Source organism: Polistes dominula, unplaced genomic scaffold (assembly GCF_049000335.1).
Source record: "Polistes dominula isolate Pdom_NZ unplaced genomic scaffold, Pdom_raw_medaka contig_49, whole genome shotgun sequence".
Lineage (NCBI taxonomy): Eukaryota > Metazoa > Arthropoda > Insecta > Hymenoptera > Vespidae > Polistes > Polistes dominula.
In genome coordinates, this window is record NW_028300914.1 from 1,799,774 (window position 1) to 1,815,314 (window position 15,541).

General features: G+C 27.7%; 3 protein-coding genes across 4 annotated transcripts; 1 reads left to right on the forward strand and 2 right to left on the reverse strand.

The window, feature by feature from the left end:
• Window positions 1-227: 227 nt before the first annotated feature.
• Window positions 228-8,746, reverse strand: emb (exportin-1 emb). Its single transcript, XM_015321728.2, is given in 15 exon segments — window positions 228-2,425; window positions 2,538-2,788; window positions 2,894-3,146; window positions 3,251-3,499; window positions 3,609-3,755; window positions 3,842-3,985; window positions 4,110-4,244; window positions 4,320-4,483; window positions 4,573-4,807; window positions 4,905-5,624; window positions 5,714-5,932; window positions 5,934-6,065; window positions 6,162-6,356; window positions 7,288-7,522; window positions 8,035-8,746. Coding segments are annotated over 14 exon segments (3,189 nt in total). The 5' UTR covers window positions 7,486-7,522; window positions 8,035-8,746; the 3' UTR covers window positions 228-2,278.
• A 523-nt stretch (window positions 8,747-9,269) lies between these two features.
• LOC107066791 (cell division cycle 7-related protein kinase) lies at window positions 9,270-11,749 on the forward strand. 2 transcript variants are annotated; one of them, XM_015321731.2, is made up of 9 exons: window positions 9,270-9,722; window positions 9,835-10,063; window positions 10,144-10,237; window positions 10,347-10,489; window positions 10,572-10,680; window positions 10,745-10,925; window positions 11,002-11,151; window positions 11,308-11,417; window positions 11,520-11,749. In XM_015321731.2, exons 1-9 carry the CDS (start codon window positions 9,710-9,712, stop codon window positions 11,649-11,651), a joined length of 1,161 nt encoding a protein of 386 aa, XP_015177217.1. In that variant the 5' UTR covers window positions 9,270-9,709; the 3' UTR covers window positions 11,652-11,749. The 2 variants fall into 2 exon arrangements, with proteins under 2 accessions (XP_015177217.1, XP_015177219.1); XM_015321733.2 differs by lacking the exon at window positions 11,308-11,417.
• Window positions 11,750-11,948: 199 nt separating this feature from the next.
• unc-45 (unc-45 myosin chaperone) lies at window positions 11,949-15,474 on the reverse strand. Its single transcript, XM_015321743.2, has 5 exons — window positions 15,330-15,474; window positions 14,809-15,228; window positions 14,370-14,699; window positions 13,841-14,281; window positions 11,949-13,742 (listed from the first exon to the last, which is right to left on the reverse strand). The coding sequence occupies exons 2-5, from the start codon at window positions 15,226-15,228 to the stop codon at window positions 12,156-12,158; spliced, it is 2,778 nt and encodes a 925-aa protein (XP_015177229.1). The 5' UTR covers window positions 15,330-15,474; the 3' UTR covers window positions 11,949-12,155.
• Between the last annotated feature and the right edge of the window lie 67 nt (window positions 15,475-15,541).

The window sequence follows — 15,541 nt, forward strand, 5'->3', positions numbered from 1 at the left end:
TATTATTGAAACTAACTGAATCAGATCAAATACTTATTGTTTAATGGCCCCGATAGTAAATGAACTTAACGAATGTAATTTTTTTTGTAGATAAGAGAGATATATATATATATATATATATACGTATTTATGTTGCATATTAATTATGAACGAAAGAAAAATATTTCATCAATTTTGATTAATACATTGTACATTTTATATAAACTTTTCACCATCGAGCTAATGTGTTACCCTTCGAAATAGAGTTTATTGAAAAATGGTTACCATTTTGTAACTTACAATATTAAGTGGAACGTAATAATAAGTGGAACAGAGAGTTTTTACTTGGATATCCTTTAAAATCATTGATTTTTTTGTTTTTTGTTTTTTTTTTTTTTTTTTTTTTTAAGTGTTTTAAATATACAATGAATTGAGCAAGAGTGGAGCATAAACAAATGCTAGTATTTGTTTTTTTTTTTTTTTTGTGATTAATTTTCATTTACAAGATGCCACTTCATCACGGCCTGCACAGTGGATCATATATACAGCATATAATATTATAATATTACAGTAAAACGTCACTTTACTATGTTGCACTATAATGGCCATTACAATGCAACAGCACGCAGATAAAAACACACATTCATCTAGGACATTTATGTTACCTCAAAAGCCTGCTACGACGATACTATTTAATGCAAATTCATGTTTCATCCATTATTGTACTTAAAGTTCGCTTGCTTGTACTTGTCCTAAATGCATTTTATAAGTCATGCAGCTATCATAGCTCTTTTGTGCACTTTCTTTTTTTTTTTTTTTTTTTTGTTATTTCTTCTTGATGGCCAAGTAATTTACTATATGCACGTGAAATTTCTTTATCACATGTTATCCTTAGGGTAGTTTTGTTTCGTTTCGTTTCTTTTCTTTTCTTTTTTTTGTTATATGTCCATTGTACTTTTTTTTTTTTTTATGCATGTATCAAATTATGTATCACACCTAAAATCTAATATCCTTTAGAATACGCACATATAAATCAATAAACGACATTAGCTGCCTTCATAAAGGAAAGAAAAACAACAACAACAAAAAAAAGAAAAAGAAAAAAAATGTAGAGAGGAGAAAAATTGATAGATAATATTTCACTCTAAAGAATAAATGATAATAAAGTCAGTAATAAATATATACTACTTATATAAGAGAGAGCAACTCAATTAAAAACATAAGTCCTTAATTTCTGCAGATAATGGTGAAGAAACTCATTGATCAATTGAATTACTTGCATTAATGAATTAATTAAAATAAAATGTTTCTTATAATAGGACAAGATTTGATATGAGTGAGTTATCAAATTAAAAGGATGTAATAATGATTTGAATTCTTTCGCGATCGTAAGTTAATAATAAATCAAAAAAGAATTCTCTGTGTGTGTAGAGTCTATATTATATAACAAAATCATTTGACAATGTATAAGCTGAATTTTTTTTGTTTTTTTTTTTTTTTGTTTTTTTTTTTCTCCGCACATGACTCCGCATACATATCAATCTTTATTTTAGAACAGACTCATACGACCAAAACTGTAGAAAGTGTGGGATATTTCGCAAAGCACAGTACATCATCACAAATTCTCCTATGTAAAAGTAAGAGTGTCATATAGTATACTGTGTTGTTCATTGAGCCAGATGATGCAACTATCACATAGCACTATTAAATGCATTATTGTTGTCACATGTACGGTGCTGTTGCTATTAATACAAAAAATTGTTTACTCTGTCTCTTAGCAACAAACTTCTCTCATTACAAAATTCTGCCATGTTCTTTTTCAATCCACTAATTAATCGGCAGTTGATGATGTATGAACGTCATTATTCATCTCTTACACAAACATATCAGTCAATAATTTATTCTGAGAAGTAACCATCCTTCTTATACATGAAATAGCATCGTTAAGCAGGCATTCACACTTTTTTTTTTTTTCCACAACAGAAATTCGTTTCCTTTTAAAATCCTATAACAGACAAACAAACAGTCACCATGTTTTGGGCTTACCTCATTAACAAGAGTGTGATATTTTAAACTTGGCTTTAATAAATATGCAATGTGTATCCACTTTGATGGTGGCTGTACTAGTGGTAGTTGTGTTGTTGTTGTTGTTGTTGTTGTTGTTATTGTTATTGTTATTGTTGGTGGTGGTGGTGGTGGTGATGGTAGTTGTGAGAGTAGTTGCAAATATAATAATTTCTACATCATAGTGTTTGTCGTTTAATCTTGCACAAAATATCAGGCAAGAATTACAGTTTATTCAGTCCTGCATCTCCTCCGGTAATTCATGAGGATTGAGAATACCCGGTACTGCCATTTGTTGTCTCCTTTTTTCTTCCTGAGCCAATCGCAAGGCTGTTTCTCTTTCTTCCAAATAAAGATCAGAGTCATCTTCTCCAGTATATTCCTAAAAAAAAAAAAGAAAAAGAAAAAAAAAGAAAAAAGATACAAATTAACCAACATTTTCTTTCGTATTATTATTCAAAATAACAACAAAAATATCATAAATTAATACTTACTCTTATTTCTACCAGAAAATCTCTCAAGTGTTCTTTGAATGCTGGGATGTCTTGATCAAGATTAAACATACCTTGCACAGTAATTTTAATCTGATTATCAGTCAAATGTTGAAAAGCAGTCCGGAGTAATCTTGCTACAAATTCTTGGACATACATTGTATTATCAGGCATAGGTCCAAGTGGTACCTGTATTCTTCCTAACTCAACTAACGTAAACATGTACGCCAATATTGTAGCGTGCATTGTAAGGCCTATAGAACAACATTAGTAAGTGTATTATACAAAAGTAAACGTAACAGATAAAAAATATATAAATAGGATATAATATTAAGATAATAATTGTAAAATAATTGTACCTGCGGTATGCGATGTATCTGTAACTACACTAAATACATGTTGAAGGATATCTGTAAAATATGTCTGATAAAAGCTTTGTGCAGCTTGTTCATGCTGCTCAATATTTCTTAGAAGTTGGAATAAGATCTGTAATCCTGTATCAGCTACATTTCTCATTGTATGTTTGAATGCCCAAATAATAGAATCAAGCACAAGCTTGAATTGGGCTGGTGGTATTGATAAAAATGCGGGGAAACAATGATTATTTACTGCCTAAATGAAAAAGACCAAAATTTGTAAATAGTATTTAGTCATAATATTATACACAACATATGTATTATATGATATATATATATTTATAATTATTGTATTATTACCTGTAATAAAAGGAAGAAATTCGTTCTATGTTCAGGAAATTCTTCAAAATCTTTATTAATCATTTCTAAAGTGCATTCAAATACAGCATCAAATATTTTAGGTACTTCACTTGTGATATGAGCTTCCAGTTTATTTACTATAGTAGCCATAGCACTGAGTACTTCTGGTTCTCTAGCGCAATGAACACTTGTCTTTTGATAATCCAGTAATACTGCGTCTAATAATGGTGGTATAAAATTCTCTAGTACCTAAAATATATGAGATTGAATCATTTTGTTAAGACGTTCTTTAAATGTATTTTTATATCCTTCTTAAATTAAAAAGTATTCATTTATAAAAACAATAATAAAACTATACCATTTGTGGATCGATAGATTTGCTAACCCAATCTGATATTAATTTTAATGTTTCTTTTTTTACTACTCTCATACTCTTAATTAGAGGTTGTTTCATTACTGTTTCTCCATTTAAAGCTATTGCAGCACTTATATTCTCACTCATAACCTAAAACATTAATATTTGTTAAATCATTTCCTTTGAACTTGTGGACACACTAATGGTTAACCACACATCACATTTTATATTACTACCTTATAAACATTCAACATATCAAGATATATTCTTCCTAACTGTACCACATATGGATGCCCTAGAGCTTTACAAGCTCTAACATTTGTTTTCAAAATACTAGCAAGTTGCTTAACTGCTTCAGGATCTTTTAAAACGTCAACATTCTGAAATGAATCCATATAATATTATTATATATATATATATAGTGAACATATATTAAAATTTATATTCTATTTATAATGAAAGATTTGTAATTAATAAATGTAAATTATGAAAAATGAAACTCACTTTTGAAGCTTGACATATAATATCATCCCAAACTTGATTGGGCAAATGCATATATTTTTCTATTAGTCGTTCCTGGACTAATGTATCTGTTTGAGCATTAATCATATAACCAACAGCTTCATAAAATGTATGCACCTATACAAATGTAAATAAATATAAATGTAACAATTTCCAATGTTAATAAAATGCTTAAACTAAGACTCTCTTTACCTGCTGAGTTTGAAGATCACAAATAATGCTACTAATTGATGAAAGGATTTCTTCAATAAACGGTAATGCTTCACCGACCTGTGTTGTAACAAAATGTCGCCTACATTTTAAAGCTATTTTTATAAATGTGTCACAGGCCATATCTTGTACTCCATCGTGTGTCTCTAAAATAATTATTAAAAAATATTAATACATGTTTATTTTTTTTAGTTTATAATTATATATAGTTTAAACTTTTGAATAAATTACTTACCATGCATAAATTCAAAGAGCTTATTGACAACAGTTTTCAAAAATTTCCAATGAGCTCTAAGAAATCGTGGATACTGTCCAACAACATACATAATATTACTGGCAATAATAGCTTTATTATCTTTACCCTTTTTTTGTTCGCATAATCCAAGTAAGTCTTTTATTACTGTCACTAAAAATCTCTTTTCATCTTCCTCGTGCATTGCACCAGAAATACTACCTATTGCCCAGCAAAGCTAATATCCAAACAAAAGTAAAGTATTATATATATATAAGATTGATGAAACGTTATAACTATGACAAATATTACAACCCTTAAGAAAAATTAATTACCGTATTGAGATTTTTCCAAGACCATTCTGAACCGTTAACCTGATTCTGAAGTTTTTCTGTCATAACACGATCAGTATCCACACAGTCCAAATGAGTAAGATATACAAGAGTTTCTCTCATATTTTTGTACAAGTTAATAGAATCAGTGTCTTTCATAAACTCTCGTACTACTTCACCATGTTCATTTTCAACTACCAAAACTTCTTCTGGTTTAGCCATTCTACTGATCATTATATATCTGACTTTAGTCAAAACTGCACCGTAAAAAGCTCTCCTAGTTGTAATTGCCATATTCTTGGCAGCAAACAAAGGTGAAGGTACCACATATGGATGATCTTTATATAAATCAGCTAATAAACCATTCCAGTACTCTAAGCAAATTTTGAATATTTCAACTTCTTCTACCTCTGAGATTAATACGAGATAATGCAAGGCTTTTAATAATGTTTCATTTAACTGTTTCTTTTCTATCAATTGACCGTGTTCCTTTAAAAAAGTACAAAGAAACATTGCCAAATTTTGTATAAAATTTTGCTCTTGATTTTGTCCAACTGCATATGCTTCTCTTATATTAGTTTCAAGTGGAAGCATTTGTTCTAACTGCTGCATTGTATTAATGAATAATGCAACAAACATGTCGTCATAACTTGTTACTGTGACTGCAGCAATTTCTGTGAGACAATTGAGTGTAATATTCCTAAATATTGGAACATTTAAAAACTAAAAAATAAAATAAATATATATATATATATATATAATAAATGTATAAGAGTAAAAGTATGTAAATATTAGAAATAAAAATAATATACCTTAAATATTAATGTAGTTATCAATTTTGTTTCAAAAATATACCCAAGTGGTATCCAATTCAAAAACCTTAATAACGTTTCCAAAGTAACTGCTACTAATGGTACATTCTGAGAATTATCCATTACAAATTGACAAAGTTGAAAAACTTGTGAAAATTCACTACACATTGTATCCTTCAAATGTTTAGCTTTTGTTTGCGTCATTTGACCACTAGAAAAAATCAAATACTTCTTCTGAAAGAAGTTTCAAAATAGCCATGTTATTTTGACAAAGGCTTTCATTCGTTTTACTTGCTCCAACAATATCACTAATAAAAGATTCCCAATTTTTTGGCCATTCTCGTTTTAATACCTATAAATTCAATAATAAAATAATTTATGATTACAAATTTGTTAATTATATTAATAATAATAATAATAATTAATATTCATTATATCATCACATTACCTGCACTAAGATCATATTCAATTTATTGAGATAAACCTTAGAAGCTTCCATTGTCTCTGGATCACTACTAGTTTTTATAATGAGGGCTACGATATATTTTTTTATTCCCTCACATTGATTTCTTGGTAGTACTTTCCACCGTGTCTTAATTACTTGCTCCAAGATTTGCAAAGCATAATATTTTGTTTGCTGATTCTGTATAATATAAAGATAAAATAGAATAATAAATAAATAAATAATGACAACGTGATAAAATATTTTTCCTAATTTATCTCCCAAATATATTCTTTTGGCACAAAATGAGATTCGAGATCAATTTTAAATCAATTTTTTTGATGCCAATTATGAATTCTACTATCTCTTCTAAATTTTAACATTATATTTATACTTACAATGTTATTAATGTAACACAAATTATTATCAAGTTTTTTTTTTATAAGTAATTAATTAATTAAACAAGTAAAAATATGCTAATTAAACATTCTAATGATTTTCATTTCTAAACCTCTACGTTCTTGAGATACATAAGTATAGTCATCATTATTGAACATTATTATATACATATGAAAATAACTATATACTACTATATCATAAATTGCAATTTTTTTTGTTATAAAATTTAAGTATTAAAAAATAACAATGCAATTTTACTGCTATTACATTTCTACGCTTAATATTTGATAAATAACTGAATTAGATACTTTAATCTTGTTTCTCTGTAAATTATACTCTTTTGTACTATTCAATTGAATTATAATTATACAGTATCTACACAATGCGTATAGACATGAATTTATAATAGATATCTGTCTATATTTCAAACTGTTACAAGCAATTTTGTAATTTGTTTATATAAAAATTTAAAATTTTAAATAGTTAATAATATTAACTACATTTTGCACACGCTACTCTCTATAGGAATGATTTTATTCAAGTTATTATTAAATTCTACTTTTTTGATACAAATACTGTGTTGTATTGCGTATGAATATTACCAAGCATGTAATTCTTGCATACCAATACTATTACAATGATATATTTGAAATATATATTATCCGATGATCTATCTCACCATAAATGTATATGCGTAGATACCTGTGTTTTAATATATTGTAATCAAAATTACCTGAGAATATTCTAGAATGGTATCTACACGTGTCCATGCATTCGGATGCTCCTTAAGGGTGGTTAAAACCTCCTGCGCAACCCTTTGTTGCTCACCTATTCCAGTGTACATACATCCTACTATATTATCAAGAAGCGTTATATCCAATTTCTGGTTAAAGTCCAATAATTTGGATGCTTGTTCTGCCAAAGTTGCCATTCCGTATTATAAATTTTCTTCCTTTCATACACTTAATCTAAAGACAATAAATTTATTTTATATAATTAACAAATACAACTTTGTATACATAGGACAAAAATAACATAGATATATATTCAAGAAAATTTATGAATAGATGTAAGCAACGAATGATTTTCTTTGATTGAATTGCATTGATGATGATAATTAAAAATAAATTATCATTTTGATGATTTATAATGTATATTAAAATCACATTAGTAGTGATAACGTGTTACAATATTATATGTAAAGAAGAAAATCATTCCTAACTTCTGCGAGGGAGGTCACCGCACTGCGACCGTCCAACCTAACCTACATTCGACAAACTCAAACAAATTTTTTCGTTAATAAATGGTATAAATAAATAATTTAATGGATGTAATTGAGAACAAAAATAATAATATAATAGAAGAAAAAAGATTATTAAAGAAAACAGTGAAAATCTGCGGCATTTCGGTCGCCCGGGCCTGATTTCCTCGCTGCGTCGTTGTTCGTAGATCGAAATCAAAAGTATCGTTTTATACCTACATCAATGACTCTCATACACAGATTCTCAAAAAAGGTATAAAACACACGTTCCACACTGATAATCACGACCTTTTTGTGCAAATCACAAGCACAAAAGGATTAAACACACTGCTGCTGATTCCCGCGCGCGAATAATTTTGTTCTTCGTTTCACACACTCGCCGTTCCTCACCGCCTTTTTATCATCTCTTCTCTGTCCCACACAGCACCCCCTACTTCCGTGCACCCCTGCCCCCTCGCGCTCTTTCACTCACACTAACTCTCTCGCTTCGTTCGTTCGCACGTCTTTCTCACTCTATCTCTCTCTTTCTCTCGGCTTTCTCTCTCTCACTCTTTCTCGCTCATTCCTCATCCGTTTTTGCTACATTTGCGATGTTCTTCAACGAAGAAAGGTGGCATTCGTCGTTAAAGTTATTCAATCTTTCCCATTAAACCTTAACTCATCGTACCTTCGTTTCATAGATTCCAAAAGGGATTACACTCCTTTTTTCACTCACTCATAGCGAGAAACAAGAAAAACGGCCACACTGCGTTGTCGCCGAAACCCAACCTCGAGATTTTCGAAAATAACAAGATGGCCGAAAAGTTTACGTGACCATTGCGGAGCAACGAAAGACGTGATTGGATGCGTCGAATTTTCTCCACCAATCGCGTAACATATAAACAACGTTCTGAGGAACATCTAATGACGTCACGTGACTTCATAAGATGTACGTTTATTCCGCTTTATTCCGTTTTAATTTCAGAATATGTATATTTCATCATTCATATATATTTTATATTTTTAATATCATTTTGTTTATTGTTAATTTTTTAAAATAAACAAAATTTTTACGATTCTAATTAAAAAATAATTTTCTTTTCTATTTTATATATTCATATGTTTCACTTTTCATTCGAAGATGATATTTTTAAATAATATAATTCTTTATTCATTTGTCTCTTGTTTTATAAATTGTTTTATTTAATAGTAAATGTTTTTTTAATTGTTCAATGTTAAATATCTAAACTGCCGATCGAATAGAGAGATTGTTGAATATCATTGACGACGATTGCATACAAGTATAAAATTCAACCAATTGTACGTTGGCTTGTATAAACAATAGATTAGAAAGCTCCAATCATATTTAGTCTTTATAATACAAATATATTACGATTATATAACAATTAAATAAGACGCATATATGTAACTGCCAAAGAATTATTTTGATAAATAAAAGATGTCGAACGGTAATTTCATATTTTAATAATTTAATATGTTCAGTTACATTTATTGAATGTTTTTTCTTTTTCTTTTTTTTTTAAAATAATAAACTAAATATAATATTATCTTTTTACTACAACAATCTAATCGTTATGTATTTATCTGTATATCTTTATACCTATAAACTATTCAAAAGTACAGCTGTACTTTATGCAGTTTTATGTTGACACGTTTTTCCAATTCAAACTGAAGAAAAGTAGTTATATAAAAATAACGGTTAATCGAAGATTCAAAAGTTAGGTTAACAAAAAAATTATCAATTTAATATCCATTGGCAAGTATTATTACTTAGTATAAAAAGAAATATTGAAGTATGTTTGAAAAAATCATTTAAAATATAAGTGAGGTTAATCATAAGTTAATGATCTGAAACTTTTGAATATTAAAATTATATATTTATAAGTTGAATATTATGGCTGTTAAAGGTAAGGACATATATATATATACATTTTATAGTAATTTTAAGTTTAATAAAAATAATAAATAAATGTATAACACGTGTATTACAAATTCTAATAAAAGATATATTTTATTTAGATGAATTTAAGGAAAAGGTTACTGCTCTTCAAAATAGTATACCAATGATAAAAGAACTTTTTCATATACATATGAAAGTTGGTGAGGGTACATTTAGTTCTGTTTATTTAGCTACTTTAAAATCATCCGAAGGTTCTAAAGAATATAAAAGATATGCATTAAAATATTTGGTACCTACTTGCCATATAGAAAAAATAGAACGTGAATTACAATGTTTAAAAGAAATTGGGTAAATATTAATGGAATTTAAACAATAAAAATACTTTGATATATATATATATATATTAAAATCTTGTGTGATTTTTTAAGAGGTCAAGATCATGTTGTTGGTTTAGAATGTTGCTTAAGAAATCAAGGATCTGTTGTATTTGTAATGCCATATATGAGGCACGATAAGTTTTCTGTAAGTTTAACATAATATTTATAGCAATGACACTTTTCATTGCAAATTTATTATGAGAAAAAAAGAGGTAAGTTTAATTAATAATAATAAAAAAAAACATGTTAATTAGGAATACATTAAAGATATGACAGTTCAAGAAACAAGGGATTACATGAGAGCATTATTAGTTGCATTACGAAGAGTACATCAATTTAATATAATACATAGAGATGTTAAACCAAGTAATTTTTTATACGATCGTATTAATAAAAGGTGATTATACTATAAAGGACAATAAATAATTATTAATCCATTATTAAATAAACATCTGAATAAGAGTAAACATTGTTTTTAGATATTTACTAGTTGATTTTGGATTAGCTCAAAAATATACACCAACGTTAAATGATGAAACAATTGTAAATAATACAATACAGTCCGTAAAAAGAAAAAGATTTGATGAAGTAAGGGTTTTTTTTTTTAATGTCGAATAGCTTTCTCATATATATATAATTATGGTATTCACAGAATAGCAAAGATGTATCTGGTACTTCCGATAAAATTTATATGAATGATCAATGTGCATGTTTTGGAAAACCTAAAACTTGTTCATTATGTTTAAATAAACGATCTCAAGTTGCACCTCGAGCAGGTACTCCAGGCTTTAGAGCTCCTGAAGTACTTTTAAAATATTCTTTACAAACACCAGGTATAAAATATACATAATTAATATATATTATATAACAATGAATATATTCAATTAATTTATTGTAAACAAATTTTAGCAATTGATATTTGGGCAAGTGGAATAATTATGTTATGTATCTTGAGTGCTACCCAACCTTTTTTCCGATCACCTGATGATTGTACAGCATTAGCAGAAATAATATCAGTATTTGGTACACAGAAATTACAACAGTGTGCACAAAAATTAGGTAATTTTCTATATATATATATATATGTTTTTTGTTGTTCTTAATTTGATTTTTGTTTCAATTATTTTTAATATTGAATTATTGTAAAATTATTTGTCATTTGTTTTATGTTTTATTTGATTTGATTTGATTTGATTATGATTTTTATTAACTCAGGAAAAAAACTTATTACTAGTGAAAATTTACCAGGAATTGATTTAATGACTTTATGTCAAAAATTACAAAAAAGAAACAGAGATTTACCACATAACAGTAATTATAAAAAGGTATTTTTATTATTTTTGTTTTGTTTTATTTTATCCATGATTGTTAAAGAAAGTATTACATATTAGTTAAATTTATTGAAAAATATATTCTTCAATTTCTAGATGCCATCATCATTTGAAGAATATCCAAAAGAAGCATATCAATTATTAAAAAGTCTTTTAGATGTAAATCATAAAACACGAATTACAGCAGAACAAGCATTAGAACATCCATTTTTTAAATTATCATTATAAATAATTGTTATATATATATTTTTAAAAACAAAACAAAATATATGTATATATACATACCATGTGATAAATAAAGAATTTTTATATATTTTATTAACAAATTGAAATAAATATTATGTTCATCATATATATATATATATATATATAAGAGTTATATATATTATTTTATATATAATAATTAATGTGTTGACTAGTTTTAAGAGAGATAAAATAAAATCAAATTTTTTGTAACAATACAAAATATACTTTTTTGCAGATTAATGAACCAATTTTGTTATTAAGTAACAATGCCATATAATATATAAATAAACACGAAATCTATTTATATTTATTATTTGTAAAATCATATGCATAAATAATATAAGTTATCTAATGAAATGAAATAAGTACAATGTATATTATGTACATGTGTTAATATACATGAGTAAAAAATACTAATGAATTATTGGATTACATTATATAAGGCACTTTCATTCAAATAATTGTAATGAGAGAAATATTAAAATATTATGATGGTGTTGTTGAAAGAATGAGCTTCCAATCAGCTGCAGCTGTTAAGGCTTTTGATGCCAAATCTTTAATCTTTTTCTCTTTCACAGTATCGCTCTTTACTAAAGCCATTAAAATTTCTATTATGTCTGTTTCAACCAATTTTGCAGCAACATCTTTTGAACATTTAATCATATTTGATACAATAACTAAACCTCGATATTGTATTTCAGATTTAGGATTAGCAAGCAAAAAGCGTAATGCTTCTAACCAATCTTTTACATCAAAAATTTTCTCTATAACCTTGGTGCTTACTGATGTTAACATTGCTAATGCTCCAGATGCAGCTAAACTTGTATCTTCATCTTCATCTTCACAAAGTATCACAAGATATTTCACTCTGTCGTTTTCTTCTTCGAAATATTTAATTGTATCTTCGCACATTATTAAATTATTGACTACTTGTGTAGCTGCACGTTTTAACATTTCATGATCTTCATACATATACGTTTCAATCTTTGTAAAAGCACCTTCTTTAAGAAGACGTTGTCTAACGGTATCACTAACACCAGCTATATTACATAACGCCATTAATGCTTCAAAGTTTTCTAAAGCCGAACATTCAGGATCTAAAAGATTTAGAAATGGTCTTATAACTTCCATGATTCTTTGTCCAGGAAATGCTACTTCTGGATTTATTGTAATGCCTAAACGAGCCAATGCTTGAGCAGCTTGTTTTTTTCCTTTGTCTGTTCCATTTAAAGCCAAAGGTAAAAGAACTTTAGCACCTCCTTGTTGTACAACAATTCCTCTTACATCTTGTTGACTACATATTGCATTAAATACACGTGCTATTAATTCTTTACTATTTTGACTCTCAGTTTTAGCAAGACAAACCAAAGCACTGGTTACACCTGCTTTAGCTAAAGTATTTAATCTTTTGTTTACAAAATCTGGATCATCAAATTCATGTTCTTCTGGTATATGGTGTTTAGCAAATTTAGCCAATTCTACCATTTCCGGTATCATCTCTTGTTTGTCATAAGCATTACATAAGTTGACTAAAGTAGTAACTACTCCATATAATACAGACTGATCTCCAGTTTTGGCAAGTTCTATCATAGCCTGAATGGCATCACGATCTTCTATTAATTTTTCTTTAACTTCAGCATCAAATGTTAAATAAGAAAGTCCTTCTACGGCCCATTTTCTCATATCTTTTTGTTTTTTAGGATTAATCAAAAATCTTCTACAAGCTTCTGCTAATTTTTTCGTCGCACCATCAGCAAATGGTTTAATAGTTGCATCTGTACCACCAGAACTACCCAATTTGCATAAACCAACTAAAGCTCGTACGCGAATAGAATCATCCTTTGATTGATACAATTTTTTAAGTATATTAACACCTTGTGATATTATCGCTGTAGCTTTATCCTTTTTAGATGCTGCAGCTATGATACATTCACATGCAACTTTCTGTTGCAATGGATCTTCTGTACCAGCCATTACAAGAATCATTTCCATAATACCTTCTTTAGCAACAACTGAATTTCCCACGTCTAAAGGTCCAAGTAATAATGTTGTTATTGCAACAACAACACGTACCTGTAAATATATAAAACATTTTCATTATAAATCAAACACATACATTTATTGATAAAAAAAAAAAAAAAAAAAAAATAATGATCAAATCAAACAATTACCTTTGATTCTATATCTGGTGTAAGCAATTTTGCTTTGATGTATTCATCAATAGCATTTCTAAATCTTTCTTTAGCAGCATCATAATACATATTTTCATAAATTCTAGCCAAACAAACGCTTGTTATAGTACGCGTAGATGAAGTTATGTCCATTGCAGATTCATACTTGTATTCTTCTAATTCACTGGCCACTTCCATCAATCTCTGCAGACCTTGAATTTCTACTAAACGTTCTGCCCAATTTAATGTAGTGTAATGTATATTACGCATTATAATTTCTATAATTGCATCTCTAGCTTGACCAGTTATTGTTCTATTTGTTGTACTATATACTAAACAAGATAAGATTGTATCAATTTCTTTCTTATATTTTTCACATAAATCCTTATTAGGTTTAGTTTCTGGTTTATTATCCATTCCACTATAAGTGTTTAATATGGTCTGAAATTTGAAACATATATTTATATGTATATTTATATTATAGAAATGTATACTAAATTGATTTTAAATAATATTCAGTTAATTATACCTGCATGCAATATTGAGCTGCATTAACTCTTTCTGTATTTTTACTATTGATCATTTCCAAGATCCATGGTATACCCAGAATATTTAAAATTTGTTCAGTTCTACTGATATTTTCTTTACATAATTCAGCAATAATACGAATAGCAGTTGTAATTATTTCCTCATTCTTTTCTAATTTTAATAATTTCATTATTTTAGATGCTATTCCTTCGTTAAACATTAAATCTGCACCAGCTCTTTCACGAGATAGTACTAAGAGATTATTTATTGCTGTTTCTCGTTTTTCTTTATCATATTGTGGATCAAATGTTATTTCAATCATTTGAGATACCTAGATACATATAAACATATTTAAAAAATACATAATATACGTATACATATTAATCAAAGTTTGAATATTTATAACAAAATGAATTAGAACAAGAAGTAATAAGACATACCTTTGAACTAATACGAGAATTTTGTTTATGTCGATCTTGTACAATTTCATGTAGACGTGCAATAATAGGTTGAATTGCTTTATTACCAGGATCTACAGAAATGATATACCTAGCATCTCTGTATGCTTCTTCAAATCTTTCCAAAGCTTCTAAAGCTTGACATCTGCGAAACAAAGCTTTTGGTTCTTTAGGACAAATTTTTAATGCCTCATTGCAATCATTAATCGTCTTGTTATAATCTTTTTGTTTCAAATATGTTGCTGCACGGTTCTTATAAAAAACAGCTTTCTCAACACTTTCTTCTTTTGTAAGATTGATAGCATTCGTGTAACAACTCAATGCTTCATTCCAATTTCCTTTATTAAATTCATCATTACCTTTTTCTTTCCACTCTTGTGGTGTTAAAGTTGCCTTTGTCATCTTCAAACAAATATCAAATGTTATTATATATTTTTTAATTTATACAACACACAATATATGTGTAGAACACAATAATTAAATTAAATTAAATTAATTCTTACTTTTACGTTTATTAATTGAGAAAATTTATTTATTTATTTATTTATTTATTTATGCTATCAAAATGAAGTAATACGTTCTCAATTGTATAAGTATTCTAAATTTTTTAAATAAAAAAAACTATCACTTTAGCAGTGATCACTTGTCAACTTGCACAGTTCGCGTCTGAAAGTTTTCTGTCACTGTTTCTATTCTTGCATTATATTAAATGCAA

Coding starts and splice junctions, on each gene's coding strand:
- LOC107066791 (XM_015321731.2), top strand. Junction 10,681..10,744: donor AAAGAAAAAGATTTGATGAA/GTAAGGGTTTTT, acceptor TGGTATTCACAG/AATAGCAAAGATGTATCTGG. Junction 11,152..11,307: donor ACAGTGTGCACAAAAATTAG/GTAATTTTCTAT, acceptor TTATTAACTCAG/GAAAAAAACTTATTACTAGT.
- unc-45 (XM_015321743.2), bottom strand. CDS start 15,228: ATGACAAAGGCAACTTTAACACCACAAGAGTGGAAAGAAAAAGGTAAT. Junction 14,700..14,808: donor ATTCTCGTATTAGTTCAAAG/GTATGTCTTATT, acceptor ATATGTATCTAG/GTATCTCAAATGATTGAAAT. Junction 14,282..14,369: donor CAGCTCAATATTGCATGCAG/GTATAATTAACT, acceptor TTCAAATTTCAG/ACCATATTAAACACTTATAG.